The 22754-nt window shown below is 42.7% G+C and overlaps 2 protein-coding genes across 3 annotated transcripts; one reads left to right on the top strand and one right to left on the bottom strand.

Annotated features, from left to right (window-relative positions):
• The first annotated feature begins 6885 nt into the window (after nt 1–6885).
• Nucleotides 6886–20566, top strand: wnt10b (wingless-type MMTV integration site family, member 10b). Of its 2 annotated transcripts, none has more exons than XM_034145362.1 (4): nt 6886–6939; nt 18552–18814; nt 18963–19414; nt 19548–20566. In XM_034145362.1, exons 2-4 carry the CDS (start codon nt 18652–18654, stop codon nt 20046–20048), a joined length of 1116 nt encoding a protein of 371 aa, XP_034001253.1. In that variant the 5' UTR covers nt 6886–6939; nt 18552–18651; the 3' UTR covers nt 20049–20566. The 2 variants fall into 2 exon arrangements, with proteins under 2 accessions (XP_034001253.1, XP_034001252.1); XM_034145361.1 differs by lacking the exon at nt 6886–6939 and adding an exon at nt 17807–17960.
• Nucleotides 11214–15001, bottom strand: wnt1 (wingless-type MMTV integration site family, member 1). The gene is made up of 5 exons (XM_034145363.1): nt 14928–15001; nt 14539–14644; nt 12641–12894; nt 12197–12462; nt 11214–12079 (listed from the first exon to the last, which is right to left on the bottom strand). Exons 2-5 carry the CDS (start codon nt 14637–14639, stop codon nt 11588–11590), a joined length of 1113 nt encoding a protein of 370 aa, XP_034001254.1. The 5' UTR covers nt 14640–14644; nt 14928–15001; the 3' UTR covers nt 11214–11587.
• Nucleotides 20567–22754: the final 2188 nt, after the last annotated feature.

The following is a 22754-nucleotide window of genomic DNA, read 5'->3' as shown; positions in this document are numbered from 1 at the left end:
TTCGGGGTGCAATTAAAAAAATATTAGCAAAGCCAGCCCCAAGTGAATGACACCAATCTTCATGTACAAAATAATAATTACATGTAAAATCCACATATGACTACTCAGAATATAGTGTCTCACTTTGACAACTCACACTTCTAGATGAGTGACCTTAAATGTCCCCATTTGTACTGAAGTAGAATTTTAAAATGTAAATTAGATTTCAATTTTCTGAACTTTGACTACACGTGCAAATCCGAACCATTTGTTAGTGCAAATGTCACTAGAACAATAAACAAAACAAACAGCACAAGGAAATACAAAATTAATTAATTCACGGCTTCTGAATGGGGTAACCCTTTTTCAGTCAGGCTCTAAAAACATTAATATTTTTTAAAGATAAGAGATGTTGAAACTATTTAATGTACACATGATGGGGGATTTCAATCATTAAAGGTAAGGATTTACTTGAGAACTTGAGAAATATCCGTACTTGTGGTATGCGCAGATTTGACAATTCTGAGGAAATAATCTGCCCACAATCCCTATTTGAATAGACTGAGTTTTAGTTGTGAATTTACGTTTACAAAGAATTGCCTTTCAACAGGAAGCTTTCGGTAAGCTTGTTCTTTTGATTCATTCTGTAATGTGTTAACCCACCCAATTTACAATACAAATATTACATAAAAAGGGGACTAAAGTACAATAAAAAGAGTTGTCTTGTTTTTCCATTTTAGTTACTACTACTATATTGTATGTATGTGGAGTCACTGAGTCACATGATAAGAAAGTTATTTAAAATAAAAAGAATATTATTATATTACACAAAAAAAACAAAAAACACTGATAAACAATAACAAGAGTTGTGTCCTACCTGCCCAGTGGTGTAACACAATGCTGCAATGATTGGTGTCTTTGGGTCACAAGACCTGGAAACAGATGAAAAAATTATCAGTAAAAAACAGCTGAATTTTGTATTTGTTTACTAAATGAATTGATACAATTCAAAATAAAGAGGTGGGTCTTCTTAGGTCGGTGTCCAGGAGGGGCGAAATGGGACTCAAAATCAGCCCTGGAATCTCATATTATTTAAACGGTAGCAGAATGTATTGATGGTTCCTAAGTGAACCCCTGAGGTTAACATCTACTGTAAAGGTGGTTCAGATCGAGGCCTCGGATGTGAGCTAACCGTCCTACTACAGACATTGTGAAACTGGGGAAGAAGACGCCACTGGATGACTGGATCCAGAGTGAATGTCTGTCAAACACCAACCTGAAATAACTGATTACCATAGTCACGTCCTTGGCTTTTATTTTTGTATTTGTTTGTTCAAAAAGTTAGTAACAATGTTACATCAACAAACATTGTGAGCACACCGTTAGGCCTACACAGCCACACATTGTGGATGGTGAAACAAGCCTATGTCAGTTTCTGTAAGAGTACTAACTTGTTATATTCTCCCTTTCTTTATCCTTTCCCACTATTCTGCCACATAGCTACTTTATAAACTATTTGTGTTAGGAAACCCAGGATTTGATGCTTCCTGTGTTTTAAAGCAGCTTACGTTACCTGCTAACGTTAGCATTACTGCTCCACTCACCTGAGAAGTTTGATTGATTGATTGAAAAGTTTATTAACAGCTTGTATATTGGGTACAGTACAGTACAGCTCAAAACATACAATTGTTAAGGGGATGCAGACCAGAGAAAGACTTTCGTCTTGTTTACATCAGGGTCCCCCATTTCCAATTCATCATATCATTTAAGACATATAAGACATATTTGACATACAGATGACTTATTTACAATTTACATACAGGTGGTTTTTTACATACAGATGGCTTATTTACAATTTTCATTTTAGATTTCGTTCTAATACATCCTAACCGGACATTTAAGACATACCAAGTCTACAGATATACAGTTAGTAACAGAGTCTAAAATGCGAGTATATACATAGATGGGGGGGGAAGCTGTCCATTGTACGACAGGTTGAGATTTGTACCATTACCGGGGCCAGTTTTGCAATGCTCTCCCCCGAAGGTGCTCTTTAAGAGAGGTTTTGAAGGTAAGTATAGTTTTACTTTCCTTTACAGTTGTGGGAAGAGCGTTCCACCTTGATGTGGCATAATTGCGAAACGTGTATTCCCCCTTTTTTGTGCCAAATCTGGGTTTTACATGATTTGTGGAGCTCCCTCTGGTGTTATGATCATGGTATTCCTTGACCTTTGGGAAGAATTTTGACATGTACATGGGTACCATAGAGGTGTAGTGGATCTTGTAGACCAGGCCCATTGCAAGTAGCTGTACTCTGTCGTCTACTCTAAGCCATCCTAGGTTGTCAAAGTGGGCAGAGGTGAGGTGGGTTCTAGATGTAGTCTGACCAGTTTATTTTTGCGATGTTTGAAGTTTTATTTTTAGCGCCTTGGAGGTGCTATGGTACCATGACGTGCAAGCATAGTCATAGTACCCTTGAATGAGTGCTCCTGCCAGAGTTTTCAGGGTGCTTTTGTTTACCAGAGAGGAGATCCGGTATAGGAATCTAGTTCTTTGATTGACTTTTTTTATTACATTGGATGCCATTTTGTCACAGGAGAGGTTTGCCTCAAGAATAGATCCTAGGTATGTAATTTCCTTCTTACTAGTGACAATAATGTCACCCACTGCAACTGAGAAGTCGTCGGATTTGCTGAGATTATGTTTCGAACCGAAGAGAATGGACTCTGTTTTACCCAGGTGTAATGATAATTTACCTAAGTGACTCGAGACCTCAGGTAAGTTAACTGCCCATTTAACATAATTTAACGTCAATGTATTGTATTCTTTCCGGTTTTTTTCTTTTGAGACTATCATAAACCTTGTTTTAGTCAAGGATATTAATATGTCGTCTATCGGCTCACTTTGTTGTTGTGACACTCGAGCAGAGGAAACCCATTATTCCCTCCTAAAGTGTCCTAACTGTAAGCGTAAAAAAGGCAGTTTAACCCGTCTTTCTGTTCTTGTAGCATATCTTCGTCTCTTTTTGTGTACTATTAACTTTCTCAACAAGTGTGTCACTTCTGCAGTGCAAATATAGATCGTTTTGTTTGATACTGTGTAACACGAGGTTTATTTCACTAGATGGCAGCACTGCTCTTTAACGCTGACTTGACTAGGGCCATGTCTTCTCTTTGCTCTGCTGGGCAGCACTTTTTAGCATGAGCTACTGCTGCACAGTTGTAAAACATACAGTGAATTCCAGATATGGGTTTAGCTTATATTTTGTGCATGTTCTTGCTGCATGTTTCCCCACACTCCCCATTCACCCTAAATTAGAGACCACTGGGCTTTTGGTAACTGAATTGTAGGCCTATGTAGAATGTGTTCAGCAGTGTTCAACATTTGAAATGGTCGACTTTGTACTAGTAAATATATATATTGGCTCATTAGTTAGCATTATTGTCTCAAGGATGTTTTGTGTTAAAATTCCAGAACAAGTACTTATTAAGGTGTGCTTGTGTGAAGCAATCTTTCCTCATACTGTATATCTCCTATCCTTATCATTCCTTCTCCAGGGACCCACGGGAGCATTGCAGGTGAAATATAACCCTGAAGATGAAGTCTTGTTATTTCTCTGAAGACCACATTTCTTCATAAACAAGAGAGGAGACCCCTTAGAAAAAATATCCACCCCTGCAGTGCAAACACAGGTAACCACTCCCACACCATTAATATCTGGACTAATGTGCGGACAATACAGTGTACAATTCACCTGACATATCTTACATTTGCAGTTCTCTATAAGCCACATCATTAATCTATCTTCTAAACAGTAAATCAATTAGAATTTTAATAAACCTAAAATCCCCTGGCTGATAGATAAATGTGTAACTGGTAGCCTATCAAAATAAAAACAATTATTATATCACGCTAACACACCCATTTGCCTTTTAGATGATCCAGATGCTAGAAAAGTAGCTAGCAGCCAAGCAAAACAAATATGTCTTCCAATGAGCTGCTTACTGGAGCTTTAATGGGCTACAATATGCATGTGATATTAATTAATGGAATTGATGTGCCATTTCAAATATACAAAGAATGTGTTTATTTTTCAACAGCTAAGTGTCAGCCAAGGACACATTAGGGTGAACCCAGCATACAATTATTATTGTGGTGGTCTTGTCTGCAAGGCAATGCTGAGGGTTCAGTGTCCATTCAGCATGTGTTGATAGCTGTAGCATCCCAAATTATGACATTTTCATAATTTAACTCTGCAATTTGGTCAACAACATGCCACATTTTATGTCCCTAAATTAAACACATTTGTACATAAAATCACAGCACTTCTGCAGTGTAGCTCACCCAGCTTGTGTGTGACACTCACACAGTACTCATTTAGGGGCCAGAAGGAACTTTCTAGGGTGCAAAATGTACTGAAAGCTTGCTGGCACACTTTGTAGGACAGCTCTTGCTCTGGAAGTGATTAGCCCTCAAAGCTTGGGTGAGTATTTTGCAGAGAGACAAGGGCGGGTGGGAGCAGTATCATGTGTGCATGCGTGAGTGGGAAATGGAGAAAGAACTTGTATGTGTTTTGAGAGAGAGGGAGATTGGGGCGGTTCAGTTATGCAAGCAGTTCTCAGTATGCATGTAAATTGGAAGATGTGTGGCTCCTGTGGTTGGCTGTCCCCTGTGTCACTGCCTTTAAAAAACAGTTGCCAAGAGAAAGGTCTTCTTTACAGGCTTTGGCTGCCAGATGCTAGGGATAATGGATAGGACTGCAGAAGGAAAGATGGAGAGGTGCGTACAGCCAGCCACACACGCATATTAATACACACACACACATTCACACGTTGCACACTTTGTGGGCAGGGCTCTCCATAATGCTGAGATAAGGCGTGAATAATTCATCTTGAAGTCACTGTTGTACAACTGACACACACACACACACACACACACACATACAACCACACACAGTGACACACAGGGGAATTATTAGGCCTAGTAAGTCATGTCACACTAAGTCGATTGAATGAGCATATGGGTTGGGCATGCTTACAGATTCCAGAGGTGGCACATTTTGTTGATGTGCGCATATGGGAGTAGTTGTGTGTGTCTGTGCAGCCGTGAAGCGACACATGGGGCGCCAGTGTGTGAATGCCATAATGTGTCTGCGAGTGCAATAGCCAGTGACACAGGAATGTGTCATAGTGCCTGCAAGCCACTCAGCTCCTAAACTGCAGCAAATAAACATTCCTCTACTGCTGTGTCAGTGCTGAGCCCTCGCCCACTGTCGCTGTAAAACACAGCTTGTAATTAAAACCAAAAACTGAGCATTTTTCCTTTTGTTTCCAACAGTATTACTACAATAGAGGGCCCTATGCCTTCAGAAATGTCTCAGTACTGTTTATTGGCATGTTTTGGTCCAGATATGTGTCAAAGTGAGCCAACTGATAATAAATCCATCAGAATCATCTTTATTGGTTCAGTGCAGTTACAGTAATTCTGACTTACTGTGGTTAATCATAGTTTACTGTGTAGCACAATTATCTCACATCTAGTAAGAAATTCAGTAACTGTACAAAAACATCAAACATATTGACAGTTTAGATTCTGATGAAGATAACTGTTAACATAGATATTGTTGATATAGCCGGACACATATTGCTGTCATTTATCACAAACCAGTCTGCTTTATTTAAATAAATGCAGGTGTCATCTTTGCTGACAGGTGAAATAATGTGCAGCTTTATGTTGTGTCATATTTCATGACGAATTTCCGAGCTGAAATGCTGCCTTGCTGTACCCATACATTGTCAGATGTCTGTAAACATATTTCACCGTTGGTTGTCCTTGCCCTGTGTCTTTCCCTGTCATTACCACTCTGTTTACAAGAATGCTAACAGTGTTTGCTAGCATAGGATCTCCCTCAGAATATACAGTGGTTTAAAGTCGCACTCTGACGCACAGTTTTCCAACTATAACACTTAATCCCTGTGGAACCGATTCTGAAATGTCACTTTATCCGTTTGTTGTTTCTTGTACGGTCTTGCTAGGTTAACCATTCACAGATGTGTGATTGGGTATTTTAACCTTTTTCTTGTTGGATAAATACTGCCTGTGCAATCCAATGTTTTGGCTGAATGGTACTTAAAGCTGACCATTAGGTATTTGCAATAGACTGAAGACCACTTTCAGGTATTTAGTTAGAGGTGATGTTTCATGGCGATGAGGTGTTTATCTCAGCAGTTCTGGTCGTGAAAAGTATTTAATATCGACACATAATGGGCCAGCAGAGAAAATGGCCTTCAAGCCAAGACTATCAAGAGGTCATGCTGTGTAAGTGCAGAGGGTGGGGAGTGTTGATAAGTCCAAATATATATATCACTGTGTGTGTTGACGCTGCTATTCACAACATCTTCATACACGTGAAGAGTGCTGGCATATCACAAATGCAAAAACACTGCAAAAATATATATCCCTCTGGCCTTTAACTGCAGGGCTCGCTCTCCATCTCGCTCCACAGGGGCGCAGAGCCCGACCACAGACATCATACTGATTGCTCACCATGGTCGAGTGGTCTGTCCACATTCCCACCCTGATTCAGTATGTGCAGAAAAACCCAACAACGGAAAACAGTGGTTTGAGAGTGTCTGGAGGTTTGCGGACAGCAGTGAGTGTCCACTGTGTCTCTCCTAAATCTATCCTCCTCTCATCCCCTTCGACTGCCCCGCTGCTTACCCCAGGAACATGGGAACAGTCGAGGGCAGACCCGAACTGATGTCTGTGGAATGTTGTGGACTCGAGGCGAGAGGACACTTGAGTGCGTGTATGCGTGTTGTGATGAATGTAACCTTCCCTCTCTCCTGTGTGTGACAGGTTGTGGCAGGCTGGTAGATGATGAAGTGATGGAGATGTTAGGAGGCCACGGCCATTGTGATGCTGGGTGGCTGTTAGTCTGGAGCTGCCATCTGCCGAAAGGTCAGTTGCTAGGGGACGATTCTCCTGGACCGTGTCTGCCTCCCAGCTGCCATCCACACACCCACTCACACACACAGAGATGCACACACACTCAAGTATGCGCTGAAACTCACACACACATGTACACGATTCACACACTCACACTCTTTCCATTCTTTCCTATAAATCTGAATTGAGTTTCAGTACGTTTGACTCACTGTAGTGTCCACTATTAATTTTTTGAGGTGAAGTTGAGATTATTATTATTATTCCTTATGTTTCATTCGGCTATAAATGCAACTTAATACATAACAGCCCATGCCCACAAATGCTTCAGATCATTATGAGTGGTGTAAGGGTGTTTCTGTCATAACAATGTCCCAATTCATTGGCGGTGTGCCCACAATTTTAATGCTACAATAAATTGTTGAGGCAGCACGAAAGTCAAATCAGGATAGTGCGCCAGATCCAAGCCATGCCACATTGTCCATCACGACCACAGTGAGCAGCCCATCATTCAGTGCGGTGACCCAGACCCAATTCTAAATTCCACATTATACGCCCTTCATATTAAAGGCAACTCCACCCAAGGGGCAACATTTTTCCACAATTTAACAGGAATTTTAATAGGAAGCTGCTGAGCCTTCATTGTCCTGTATCATCTCTGCATGTTCTCTGGTGATTGACCTGATTATTGTAAGCAGCACAATGTGGGCAAGGGAAAAGTGTTTCCTCTCTCAAGCTTAAATCATCAAAAACCTTTTTCCTCTAAGTGACACTCACTCTCAGGTCAATTGCAGGCAGTGTGGCTGTAGTTGTTAGTGTCAATTTGCTTAACCCCCTGTCTCTGTAATGATGCTTACTGGCTTCTATAAAGACAACGACAAAAAGCTTTTTTCTTTGGGAAAAATATTTATCCTGATAGGGAAAGGACCATGTCATTTTCCACAAAAACAGTTCACTTAAAAAGTTAAATCATCTTAAATGTTGGCAATACGGTAACAGAGGGGATTTTGTGCCATGGCTATTTCTTTTTTTCATACTTCCTGTCACACTTGTCGTGACCTCCTACCCTTTTTTCCCTCCTCACACCCTCACCTCCATCATGCGCTTCCCCACCAGCCTCCCAGAGACAGTAACGTTTGTGTGGTGGAGCTGTTGTTTTTGTTTGTGCCCTCCCCACCATGGCTGCCTGCTCGCCGCCTGGCAGCCCCGTGTGTCAAAGGTGGCTGCAGCAGAACAGACTGTGGGAACAGCCGGTTAGCCTCCCCTGGTCCCCTGCTCCCCTACCAGAGGGGCAGCCATCAATCCAGCACTCCCCCTGCCCCTGCACACACAAAATGCCCAACCAAACACACACTCACACAAAAAGCCTACAACGCTCACACCCTCTCCCAATAATCCTCGGAAGCAATTTCATCTCGACTCGGGTGGCGGCCCATTGTCGCCAGCCCCTTCAATCTTTCCTTATTAACTCTCGCTTTGTCCTGCATCCGAGCTTCTGGACTCATCTCTCCTACATTCCGATCGGGGCTGCTCCCAGCACTCCCAGGCAACCTCCATTCGCTAATCCCACTGCCTCCCCCACCAGCCGCCCCACCCCAAGGAACTCTTACTGCTTTTTTTCCTCCAACCTGCCGATCACCTACTTACAGAGTAAGGTAGGGGCATTAACTCCATGGGTTTTCTGAAGGCAGAGCGTGAAGGCGGGGTGGGTGAAGGAGGAGGCGGCCACAAAGTGACTCCAGCCCAGACAATTAGAACAATGAGCCGGGCCTGTAGGGGGCTAACTCGCTGCGTCACGCCTGGACGGTGGGGTATTTTGTCAGTTTAATGAATTGTCCGTCAGGCCAGGGCCACATCGCAGGCTGCGCAGGGAGAGGCCAGCAGGGACCCAGACACTAAGTCGGTATTTATTACACTGCCTTTGTCACTAATTGAGCTAATTATCACTGACTCCTCAGCACTCCCACAGGCAGCACCCCCTCCACTCACTCTCTCCTCCAAACTCTCCCACCTCACTCTCACGCCTGGGATTTGAACTCTGCCTTCCCTCTTCTTTTCCTTAAATCTGTTTGCCACTTTCTATGTCTTTGGTTTCTTTCTGTGTACCTTTGATCGACTGTTAATTCTCTCTCCAGACAGACTTGTATCATTTTCACGTTTCTGACCTGTTGCTTTCCCTTGACTTTTTACTTTCTTTATTATTTCCTACTTAAAGCCATATCATATTTGTACCCCTGATGCAGTAATACAAGACAGAGTATTAGGGTTTGGAAGCAATTCAGTGTTATAACTCTGTGAGCAATATATCATTTAAGTTATTGTATTTCTCTCTAAGTGGGCCTTCCAACCTCATGTGACCCCAGTATTTTTGATTCAGTTTGGTCTGTATTGTTGTTTTTGACCTTTTTATGTTACACCTCCCAGCTCTATATGAACTCTTTCTTTCAGATGCTGGCCATTCACTGCTCAATGTATTAATGTATTGCTTAAATGCTTGCTTTCTTCAGACAAACATATTTACCTCCCTCATTTTTATTGGGTAACATCATGACTGTAATTCACAGAAAAGTCTCATCCAGATCCCCTATCTCTCTTCCTGCAACTATTTATTTTGCTCTGTTATTTGTGAGTGTTGAGTGTGTGTTGGTGGCCTTACTCTGCTCTATCAGCATGACCCTGGGTGCTTCTGTGCTGTGGTGAAAGTGCAAAGTTCTCCAAACTCCTGTGGTTAGTCAGGTTGCCAGGCGCTGAGGGAGACTAAGATTTTCCATGATTGTTCACACTATTTCTATAGTTCCTTTTCACATTAGGCAAATTAAGCACAATATTCAATTCAGTAAAGTCCTATACTGTATCGAATAAGGTATGTGGCTGGATAAGCAGGGGCCGTCTCTTGTGGTTGGGAGCACAGATGCAGGGATGTTTTGTGAGCTGGAGAAAAAAGGCTGCTTTGGTGATGGTAATAGGATTAGGCGAAGGACACCCAGGGACAGGCTTATATGTTCACTTGGTTGGTTGTCAAAACTATCTCAAACACAGACTACAACAGACATAATGGCATCTTTTGACACATTCAGGAGGGCAACTTAATTGAAAATATAAACTTTATTGTTCTATCATACAATACAAAACCAACTGGAGCCTAAATCCTTTGATTAACATCTAAACAAAACATTTCTTCTTTTACATATCTCTATAACAGTATAAAAATGCTCAGAAATAAATATTTAGTATTTACACTAATAAAAAAGTAAATATTCAGTGCATGAACACAAGTGTTTTTACAGGAACAGAAAAAGGACAGAAAGACGTGATAATGTTTGGTTTCTAGTAAGAGTCGGATTTGTGTCAGCTGCATTACACCTAAATAAAAAAAGATTGAAACATCTCCTGACACTTTTGATAGCAAATTCTCCAGCCTTTGACAGGTGCATAAATCATTCAGCAAACTTACAAATGACATCATTATAAATATATTCATATATTTTAATATTTACAACATTTTGGTTCTAAAAGCTGATATACAGAATCATCTCTCCTGCAGAGGTTGTTTCCTTCAAAGTAAAATGTCATCTGCTGTTAACAGCTTATCCTGGAGTATTACACATACACCTCATTTTAAACCTGCACCAGTTTTATACCACGCATCTATTAACAGGAATGTGTGTCTTTTTGTTAATTTAATATACTCGGAATGGCATTTGTTTTCATTTTTGAGAGAATGGTGAGATTCTGCAGGTCACATTTAGTTTCTTTTTATAATATTGAACCCTCTGAATTACTAAACTACATCTAGTCATGCTCTGATATTCAGTGTATTGATAATACATTCAAATTATATTGCCTTAGTAACAATTGTTCACTCAGTTTCGTTTTTCCTTGGTTGAGCACTGGGCCCCAGTCATCAGGACCATCCTGTGGTAAGTCAAGAGTGGCAAATCAGGATTGAAGTGTATTCAACTATAGAGAAACTAAATAAAAAGGGCAAATGTGGTGAGGACATTATAAGTGGTTGGGCTGCATCAAGGGCCTAAGTACACAAGTTGGGAGCAGACGGCCCATCCCTAGAGATTAACTTCACACAGTTTCATGTAAGAGAAGCCAAACTTCCGCATAAGAAAACAAAAAAACGATTATTTTTTTTCAAATTACTCTCCTCTTGTTAGAGGTCTTCACCAGTTTATGAGAGCACATGTTTGAGGCTCTCTGGCCACAGAAACATCTGTGAAACATTGTGTCCAGTCTCTGCCCTCACTGGGAGAGAAGGAGGCTCTACCTGGTTACAGCAATCGATTCGCCACCAAAACATTTTTCTCCCTTTTTACTGCTAAATCTATTTTTCCACAGTGTAAACACTTGAGGGATATGAATGATTTCCATTCTGCACAGATGTTTGTGGTGTTTAAAAACCCTCTTGATATTTTTAGGCATCAAAGGCAAGGAGCAAGCACATGTACTCCCTCTTTACCCTGTTCATATATTTGTGCTTTTCATTCTATTCAAAAACATTGATTGATATTTTGATCCCTGTATCAGTATACCCGCCTTGAAGTTTTCCTACCTAACATTTCAAATCCCTTCCGTGCCAGTGGTTTTCTCAGCCTACTGCCTGTCATGCTAAGAAGTTCTTCTTTGCCTTTCATATGTCTATGTCCTCCTGTGATCATAGACACTGGTGTAACGTTTGTGTACTTGTGCAATTCAAGCAGCTGACATGACAGCACCAGTGGAAAGTGCAGTGGCAACGTTCAGTCACACTTTCGGTCCGGGTCTTTAACCCACGTCCACAGCAGAGCAGCTCACATCCATCTAGGCCTGGAGAAGAGCTGTTGCATGTTCTCCCAGAAGTTCCCAAAGTGCCAGTTTTGCCATTGTAGGAGCAGAAGTTTGGTGATTTCTCAAAATAGACCAGGTCCATGGCAGAGGGTGGTTTGTGAGCCGAGTTTTCAGGCTCCAGATGGCGGGGGTCGGCTCTGTGAGAAGCACGGTTGCTTCCCTTGTTGGCATAAACAACTCTGGATGCACCATCAAACCGGTCCTTGAGGAAGTCTCCTACTGTGCGAAAGCTGGGCAGGCGCATCCAACAGGTGCGCACGGTGCAGGACCCTGACATGCCATGGCACTTACACTCCTGACGCATCTCTGATGACACAGTCTGCAAACAGGAAGAACATAAGCTTTTAACAAAGTGGAGATTTCAAATGCTTTTTAAACTTTTGGGATTTCTGATGAAGATAGACAATTTTGGAAAGTTTGAGTTTCAAGTTCTTACCATTCTGCCTGCCTCATTATTGTGTAGGTTGGTGAGGTAGCGAAGATCTCTGCCCCTCTCGCTGGAGTCCACAAACTCACGGCTGAACATCCGGCCAAAGTCTACATTGTCACTGCAGCCCCCCCAGTGCCAGTCTGGCCCTCCAGGACCTCTGCGACGGTAATCACATGTGCAAGACTCAATGGCCCCTTCTGAGCAGGAGCGAGCCACAGCGTGGGTCACCCCTGCGCTGGTAATGGCAAAAATAAATGCTGTCTCTCGGCAACCTAAAGAAACAACATAAAAACTTCCCATCAGAACCGATTCCAGCCTTTTAGACTCAACTGTGCCAATTTCTTTGCCTAAAATTGGAAAATATTTAGAGACAAAGTGCACAACAGATTCCATTACATCCTGGCCAAAATTGTCCAAATAATGCTAGTGAGAAAGACAAGAGAGGCTCACCACGATTGACAATTTTCCCAAAGACTGCTGGGCTGTGGGTGGTCGGGCAGTTCCAGCGGCGGTTGCGGAACTGCCACTTGCACTCCTTTATGGCAGTGTGCAGCCCAGCGGCGATGGCATGCAGGATGCCAGGATTCTGCCGAATCAGCCGGCGCTGGCGTCGACTCAGTAGGGCAAGGCTCGGGTCCAGGACCAACTGCACGTTCTTGGAATTGGTTAGGAGGTTGGATGAGGAGGCCACATTGACAATACCCCTGGCACAGCACAAAAATAAGGGTAATTAGTGTTAAGGAGCTAGCGGTTTATAGATGTAGCTCCTTCTGTGAACCTCCAAACTGGTAAAATTATGCATCAGCATGTTGAATCTGTATTGTCCAGATGGATACCATTCATTTACTTTATTTAGTTATTTTTCAAATATTAAGTAATACCCAAAATCTGAGAAAAAATGGTCTGCATGCACTTTTAGATTAAAGTGTCAAAAGACATTTTCCAATATGACCATCCTGTCAACAAGTACTAGACCTAGTCACTAAACATAAGGCCTTAAGCTTTGTAGGCTTGTAGAGTTTTTACATCTTTGGCAGAGAGGATTTTAAATGCACAGCAGTACATTTAAAATCCTCTCTGCCAAAGATGTAAAAACTCATATTCTTTAGACAACTTAATGTTACAAGTCGTCCATCAATTATTATTCTGCTTTTATATGAATAACTAAGTATTTGTTGCAATCAGAAAGTATTATGTGTATTTGGCTTCAAAACAATATCAGTTAGTGGCACGCACCTGCTCTTCTCCATTATGGGCTACAAATGTCAGATCACTGAACATGGCTTGAATGCACTCCTTTTACTGGCCATGTTTCAGAACAATTCTACGTTTAGTATTTCTGTACACAGGCTGCATAATTTTCCAGTTTAGTTCCTGCCGACCTCTTTTAGATTTATGTGTTTTTGATTCACATGTAGTGTATGCGTCTCCTGTTAAGCATTATCATCCGGAAAATCGGGGGAGTCTTGGCCTGTTAGAGGGCCAACCCAGACAGTTGTGTGGTGAGGCCTGGGAGCATTAATAATAATGTCGACTTTTTGAATGTTTTTTTTCCTTCCAACAACTCCGCGGTGTCTTTTTCCTCCCATTTTTTTTTTATATCAGCTGACATTTTAAATATTTGGAAACGCCCGCCGTTGTGCGCAAATAATGTCCATCTAATGAGACCGCAAAAAATACAAACTATTTCGTTAAATCATAACCTCCACAAACCCAACCCACAGTTTATACACTTTTTAACAAAAGCAAGGCAATGTGCCCACTGACGCAAAACTAAACAGATCCCATTATAGTGTTGTTCTGTAACAAAATATTGTGGAATTGGCCGTTTTAGTATTTGCTTTCAGTCGAATTTACAGTATCAGAACAACGTGACCCTTGAAAAGACCTCTTGGGATTCCTTTAAGCTATGAAACAAATCCATATATAATTTCTCCCACATTGGACTGAAAAATCTTGTCTCTTGTTCAAACCACATTGTCCAAATGACAGGGCAGTAGCGAGAAAGAGAGAGCAAATTAAATCTACCGCAAATAAAAGGTAATCCTGTAATTATTACAAATGTAATTCGTTTACTGTTTAATAGATAATCTAATTACACTGAAAGAGCAATACATAAAAAAAGCCCACAGACTTTAATATGTCATGCGGTTACTCTCTCAGAAGTTGTAAAGGATGCCAAAACTAACACATTATTTAGAGCATGCAGCACGGGATGTGGCAACCCCAATAAAACACCGTTATACACTGTAGCGCATGGTCTTCCTTGCCCAAACCAGCATTAAACAGAACTTTTCCGAATGTAGGATGCTGATCACTGAATGAATGTGCATGTCTGCTGAACTCACCACCACCGGCCGCTGTTGTTGACGGCCCCTGTGCCTGAGAGCGAGGACACCAGCAGGATGCAGGCAGCTTTCACCCCTATCAGCAGCGCCAGACTCCTCATCGTGTCTTCAGGTCAAATGAGGAGGGAAATGTCAAATGGGTTTTGTTCAGACAAAGTTATAGCCAAGTCCCAGATACCTTGGATCATCTGAACTCTCTAGCACATCTTGGAGTTAAACAATCTAATAACCCATAATAAACCTTTTGTCTTAAACAGGGACAAATGAACAGACGTCTGGCAATTGGCTACATTGTTTCCTTGCATCGCGAAAAACCCATTAAGTGTGATAATGGGTTAAAATGTTAATGATCAATTCAATAGTTAAAGTAATGCAAGGTGGATACTCACCACGCCACGGTCCGGTGAGGCGACTTGAAAGGTGAGAGAAGCAGACAGCCCTAATTGACTTAAATGGATGTTGAGTGGAGACAGGTTGCTAAATGATGTGAAGTGTCCAGGCAGGATGCTAGTGCTGCTGCAGTCCTCTTCACTCTGTCTCTCTCAGTGATGCTCTGCACGGCGCATTGAACGCGTGGGACAGTCCCGAAGACTTGATCCCCTCGGTGACTGATAGGCAACACATTCTTCTCTTATTGAGCGCTACGAAGGGAATAAAAAAGGGATTTGCTGCTCTCATCTCCCTCTGTTTTTTTCGGAGCCTTTTCAATAGGATTGGAGGGAGGGATAGTTAATGCTCTTCATAGGGCGCACAATGAATACGGAAACACAACTGGGCAGAAAGGAGAAAGGAAGAGAAAAAATAGGGCAATCCACAAGAGTTTCGCATATTACTTGTGGAATCTCACGGTCACCACATAATCGATTCCCTGTAAATGTGTGCGGCTGCAAGTATTTTCCCACTGGCCGTGCGCTTGGTTCCACATCCAGTCTTGCAGAAAGGAGAAATGCCCTGCAGCAGTGATGTGTTGGTACAGATGCTGTGGGTGCGCCCGGTTTGGTGCTCCGCCGCTGCTCCAAACTGGTGTCACGGTGCAATACAGTAACAGCGGAATATGAGCCATCTAAAACTGCCCTTTTTACCCGGTGGTTGGATTAGCCTACTCCCTAACCACATCTCCTCCTCCTTTCTCCAAACGCGCTCTAAAAATGTGCAGTGACTAAGGACATTTCTGTTCATTTCGTTTCCTTTTCACACAAATCCCTTTATAAATACACACGAGGTAATTGTACCAATGAACAATATTTTATTAAAACCTTTTCACGAGGTGCTCTTCATTTATTAAGATTCTTATTAAGATTAGGCCCAATAGACACAACTATTATCGCCAGTGTTTATAAACCCATGGCCATGCACACGCACAACGAAACTTGCATAGTTGTTATAATACGCTCTAAGTTGTCATATTACTCACACTGCCTGCTGGGCTACTTAAATGTTTTTTCAAACGCAGTAGGGATGATATACGGTCTCCAATCAGAAGTTTGATGTATGATGAACCAGGAAAGAGGGGGACGAGTAAGAATAAAAACCATTCCAAACATCTGGCCTGCAGACCTCCCTCGACGCACATAGCCCAGTGTAATCACAGCTTGAGCCACTTTGCGGCATCTCCATCTAACCCCAGACTAGGAGCAGGCTTCAATGTCCCCAAACTTCTCCATGTTGGTTCATGGCGGAATGTTTCATTATGTGACATTTATCTGCTAATTTGCATGTTCCAACGTTAGTCACTGCAGCGGTGGAGTTTGGATAATCTCTCCCCATCCCTCTTGCTTCATCTCTCTCTCTCTCCCTCTTTTCCCTCAGATGACAGTAAAAGGAAGTGGGCTTTTGTAAAAAAAAAAAGAAAAAAAAAAGGATTTAATGACAGCCATCCTACGTTTAAACTCCAGCCTTATATGAAGGTGCTCAAACGAGTTTCCTGGAGCAGTCAAGCGACACCGAGCAGATTAGAGCTTCAATCCGGATAAAGGGGGCCTTTTATATACAAATCAACTTCAAATCACTTTTTAAGCCACTTAGATATACACGCCAAGGCAGAATGCTAATGCACTTTTCATTGCTGCAGCTTAGGGAATGGAAGGAGATTAGATGAATTGGTGTCACTATGCGAACGGTGTTCGAGGGGGGTTTTAACTTAATTTTATGAGAGTAACCCACATGCACCTTCCAGATTCCAACAGCAGTGTCTCTTATTGTTTAATGTCTGGTCGAGAATCCTTTTTTATTTGTTAGAAAATTATATCAGCGATGGACATGTTGATTTAGTGTTGACTTATTTATATCAATATGCTGATTGATTCGATGCCGAGCTGCCACAGTATCCTAAATGCTGGCAGAGTGCCTGAGCATAGGTCCAGTCATTATTGAGCATGAACATTGATTTGATTAGATATCATATTTTGTATATAAATGAAATGTTTAAAGACCATTGAGGCCCTATACTTACACACTGCCTGCTAAAACCAAGAGGTGTTATTTGCCTTTAGATTTTTGTTGGAGCATGTCACGCCGTAATGTGATAAATCATGACCCAAAAAAAGAGCTGTCACTCCCGTAATTTATGTATATAATGTTATTCTCTGAAATAAAGACTTTAGAGTGACAAAGTGAAGTTGTTTCAAACACAACAATGAGGAACAGCCGCACTGATGGAGGTGGGAGGAAGGGGGACCACATGACTAAAAACAGTATTGTTGGAGGGTCTGTTAGCGGAGCCGCCTGCCTGCTGCTGCCTCCCTGCCGTACAGTGGAACCAGAAGACCTCCCCCTCCCCCCATTCATCATTTAACTCAACCCTTTATGAACAAAATCTCTTTTGACTTTTCATATTTCATTTTTTCGGAGTGTTTTTTGTTATTTGTCATCGAAAATGAAGGAATGTGTTTCACAATTTACCTTCCCCTCAATAAAGACCAAGTATAAATATAATAATATTTATATAAGCTATTAAATATGCTTGTATGATCCAGTACTTTTGATCATCTACCAAAACTTTTGACAATTGCGCGGATGGGAACTTGTGCGTAAAAAGTTTGGAGACGTCATTTTACGCTCGCACAAAAGTTCACACTCAAATGATAAAATAATCAACTGTTGATCCAACTCTCATGTTGGCCAATATTTAGCAAACAGCCGCCTGTGGAGGCATCTCCTGCCCTCCCCTCTTTCTCCCCCCTCCCGTTTACTCTCGCCCCCGAGCTCCTCTGTTCTCCGTGTTCACTCCTCGCTCGTTTGGCGGTGCATCGATAATACTCCACTCTTCTTCTTTTTTTGATATTCTCATTCAATACAGGACTTTATTACGAGTGTTTTAATGTCACGTCGCGAAAGACGCTTAACAAAATGGAGCTATCAAACAAACTCCGTTGGGACCAATTCCTGATTTTGGCAGCAGCACTTATGTCACCTGCATTAACGTGAGTGCACTTGAGAGCGCGAGGAGAGTTGATGGAAGTTACTGTGTATGACTTTAAAAGAATACTTAACATATTTAGTTTAAAAGTGAAAGCTCTGCCTATGATTTCACAGGCAGATTGTGTGTAATGTTGAAACATAAGAATCAATTTTTACTAATATTTTAGTCTACAAGTCTTAGCAAGGCCATAAAGAAATCAGTTTACTGTAGATTACACTATTGTTATTTCTCCATAAGATGTGTTTGGCAAGTATATTTCTGCTTTTGGGACTTCACAGTTGATGCTCTGTTTAGAATTATATTTCCCCGCTTTAAACAACATCTGATGAAACTCTGTTGTAAATCCTTGTGCAATTGATTATCACATTTTATTAACTGTAGCCTCAGCAAATCACTTATAAATGAGATACATTACTGTGAAGTATATCCATCCTAAATCTTACTTGTTTTGTATTTTTAGATTTTCTTAAGTATCCAAAAGCATCTTTCGACATGCTTCTCCGGATTTGACTAATGAACTCCTGACAAGCTCTGATGGCCCCCCCACTAACTCTCTTTTTCTCTCCCTTTCTCTTTCTCTCCCTCTCTGCAGGGTGCTGTGTAATGATATTCTCAGCCTGAAGGTGGCAGGAGATCCAGTGCTAACCCCTAACTCAGTGTGCCTGAGGCTGGCAGGCCTCAGCAAGCGTCAGATGAGGATGTGTGTGCGGAGCCCCGATGTGACGGCCTCCGCTCTGCAGGGCATCCAGGTGGCCATTCACGAATGCCAGCACCAGCTCCGGGATCAGCGCTGGAATTGCTCCTCACTGGAGGGACTTGGCAAGCTTCCCCACCACAACACCATCCTCAACAGGGGTGAGAGCCGGAGGCATGGTTGATGGTCATAATGTGACCTGGGTTAACAGGGGGTGGAGATGTAAATATGGGAGTAGAGGTTGTTCTGCACACAGATGCTGGTCTGTTTATTTTTTTCATCATCTGAGTGTTTATCTCCTGTTCCCAGGTTTTCGCGAGAGTGCCTTCTCCCTGGCCCTGTTGGCAGCGGGCGTGGCTCACTCTGTGGCCTCGGCCTGCAGCATGGGCAAGCTGCGGGGGTGTGGCTGTGAGGCCAAGCGTCGCCAGGACGATGACAAGATCCGCCTGAAACTCACACAGCTGCAGCTGCAGACCCTGCAGAAGGGTGGAGTAGGCCTCGCCATGTCACGATCGTTACCCTCAGAGCTCAACGGTCACCATGGCGACCTGCCCGCTAACCTGCGCTCCACCCATCCCTCGGCCCTGCTCAAGCCCATACCAGATGAGTTGAGCTCCATGCAGGAGACGTGGGAGTGGGGGGGTTGCAGCCATGACGTCCGTTTTGGGGACCGTTTTTCCAGGGACTGGCTGGACTCCCGCGGCTCTCCAAGAGACATCCACGCTCGCATGAGGATACACAACAACCGTGTGGGACGACAGGTGAGGAATTATCCACAATGTTTTAGTGTTGCTCAGAGAGCAGTCTCACTTCCACACTCTCACTGGCCTATATAATCATAGGTGACATTGTTGCATTTCTGATTTGTAACACAATTGTCTTTTCTTTACACAGATAGTGACTGACAACATGAAGAGGAAGTGCAAATGTCACGGGACATCAGGGAGCTGCCAGTTTAAGACCTGCTGGCATGTGTCTCCAGAGTTCCGGCTTGTGGGTTCTCTACTCAGGGAAAAGTTCTTGTCAGCCATCTTTGTCAACTCCCAGAACAAGAACAATGGGGTTTTCAACCCTCGAACAGGAAACAGCGCCGGCGGAAGCACAGGCGGACCCAACAGAGGTCGCCGACGGACCATGTCCAGAGAGCTGGTGTACTTTGAGAAGTCTCCTGACTTCTGTGAGCACGATGCCTCTGTAGACTCTCCGGGTACACAAGGACGCATTTGCAACAAAACCAGCTACAGCACAGACAGCTGCGGCTCGTTGTGCTGCGGCCGCGGACACAACATCCTGAGACAGACACGCAGTGAGCGCTGCAACTGCAGGTTCCACTGGTGTTGCTACGTGCTGTGTGAGGAGTGTCGTCTCACAGAGTGGGTCAGTGTGTGCAAGTAGATCTCCAAGTCCCAGATGCCTTTACCCATCCCAGACTCAAGATGGTGAGCCTGTCCCCTCGCCCACTCCTTTTGTTCGAGCCTTTGTTATCCTCCTTGTGTAACTCTCCCAGAAGTCTGTTTATCCCCCCTTTCCTTTTTTTGGGTCCATCATCTGGGATCTATTTTCTCTTTGTAGCCGCTGTTATTCTCAAAATGCCAAGTCAGAGATTGAAGAGGTGACTCACGACATTTGTCCTGCTATGGTTGTTTAGACGCTGCCCTCTCAGCCATGAAAACAGCAAATACCCAATCTTTTCTATCCCACAAAACAAAGCAACAGTGAACAGCAAAGAAGCATTTCTATTTTAATGTCTACATGATGACTCATCACATTGTACAATAGGTGTGTATTTAAATGTGTACATGTATATTTGTAAATGTATTATTATTAATATTAAGATTGTGTTGTGCCTTTCTTTTTGGTTATAGTTACTGACAGACTTATGCGTAAGAGTGGTTTAGTGCTGTAAAACAGAGCAATTTATATCACATTTAACTGGTCTCTTCTGATGATCATCAAGATACATCCATCTGTTTTCAACCGGTATCCGGAGCCAGGTTCGCGGAGTAAGCAGATTTCCAAGATATTAACTCCATTTGAATGTCTTGCACCTGTGACTAGAAAAGGGCCACAATACTTATTTTGAATAAGTCAGAACATTTAGACAAGGCTTTAACTAATGGAAGAAGGAAATTGTTTTTTGTGGTTTTTAACTGACTGATACATCTGATAGATCTCAGGACAGAGAGAACACTTGTATACTGGTAAAACTAAAAGTGGCAAAGCCCTTAAATTCCTAAGACTGAACCACTAACACAATGTTGGTTATGCAAACCGTTCGAACGTTAGAAAATGGTCGCAAGTAGTCATATTTTTTTATGAATATAGCTGTGATATGATGTGTCATTTTTCTTATGAAGTGATGACAGAGCGCTTCTTATTCTGTGCTTTCTTTTGTCAATTTCATCAGTCAGAGTACTCCTTAAATTCTTCCCACATGTAGTACATGTCAAAGTGAGAGATGGCTATAGTCTTGAACTGATGCTGAAGGAAGTGTGTATTGAGTGTGTGTGTGTCTGTTGCTGTGTAAATGGGGGGGCAAGTTCTACGCACTACAGATTTGGGAGGTGAGAGCTTTTTTTATGGCCACTTCATGCTGAGAGAAGGACTTTTTATGGCTGCAGGATATTGTTTCCTTAAAGTATGACTTTTATTACTGGAGAGAAGCATCAAGCCAGCAGAGAGTGGGGGTGATTATACCAGTCTCTGCTGTGCGAGCATCTGAGGGGATCATCTGTCCCAGAGTTCATGGCCAACCAAGGGACTCGCTAAACCACGTGGGATGCTGTGTCATGGTTACCTGGGAGACAGACTACACAAATGTAAACACAGGCACATAAACACGTGCATTTGTTTATGCACAAAGACACTTACATGTAGGAATACTGGCACTGATGCACAATCAAAAACATGCATGCTGTCTCACATTTATGAACTGTCAGACAGAACTCCTGGTGACCTGAGATGTTGCAGATTTAGCAAAATTCCCATGTCAACACCTGACTGAATTAACGATGGCAGCATTCCTAGATATCTTGGATGATCCAAACACAATATTTTATCTGACACAATAAGATTTAATGCCATTCAAGTGTTGTTTGTATGGATTCCTGTAAACCTCCCTCAGCTCCTAAGGAATGGTGGTGCCAGTGGCCGAATCAACTGTTTTGTCTGTTTGGTATTTAGTGAGGGAATAAAAAAGAGACAGCAACTCGTATGGAATGATAAGGCAAAAGATTTCTGGTTTGCATTTCTTCATTCCTTTATCATTTCCCCCTGGAGCTGCTGCGAAAGGGAATTTCCTGTCACTGTTTCTCGCATGTGTGAGACAGAGGTTGGTGGACAGCCTGGGATTGGTTTCTCGCTCCCTCTGTGCGTTCTTTTCCCTCTCGTTCCCATTCTCCCCCTCATCGCTGCAGACATAGACGCATGCATAGCAACACATTGACTGCCCCCCCGAGTAATGACAACCAGACTGGGTTGAAATTAAAGAGAGGAAGGCCGAGAGAGGAAGTTAGGAGAGATAAAAGTGACCCACTTTGATTGACAGGATGATTATATGTATAAAGTAAGGCGATTTAGTGTGTTTAGTTGGATATAAAGATGGGGAGATAGATCCTCGCTGTACGTACGGCGGAGATGCAGAAGCAAAGGACAAATGGGGTATGGTGAAGGGGGTGAATAAAGTGTACTCTGTATAAATACATGCCTCAAAACATCTGCTTCTCAACTCCCCTTTCATTTTTTGATGTGGGACAGGCAGAGAAGGAGAGCGGGAGAGAAAACACAAGGAGCCAGCTACCCAGAACATCAAAGCTCCTGCCCTCAACGCGCAGGCCCTCATTAGTTCAGCTAGCAGAACCAACGAGACTTGTGATTGTGTTTGCTGGGGTGCATGCTGGCAGACACTTCAGAGGAAAGGCTCCTTTAAGTCATAGCTCCCCACCCCACCTCTCTCTGCCACACTGTAACCCCCCTGTAACCCTCTCAAAACTCCCCGCGCACAAACTCGGCAGGCTCCCCCACCATCCACTCCTCCACCCCATAATCTGGTCTGCAGCTGCAAACATCTGCTCCCCTCTTTATTCCTCTGCCTTCACCACT

The sequence above is a fragment of the Trematomus bernacchii genome, unplaced genomic scaffold (genome assembly GCF_902827165.1).
Source record: "Trematomus bernacchii unplaced genomic scaffold, fTreBer1.1, whole genome shotgun sequence".
Lineage (NCBI taxonomy): Eukaryota > Metazoa > Chordata > Actinopteri > Perciformes > Nototheniidae > Trematomus > Trematomus bernacchii.
This window is presented reverse-complemented; position numbering and strand designations above follow the sequence as displayed.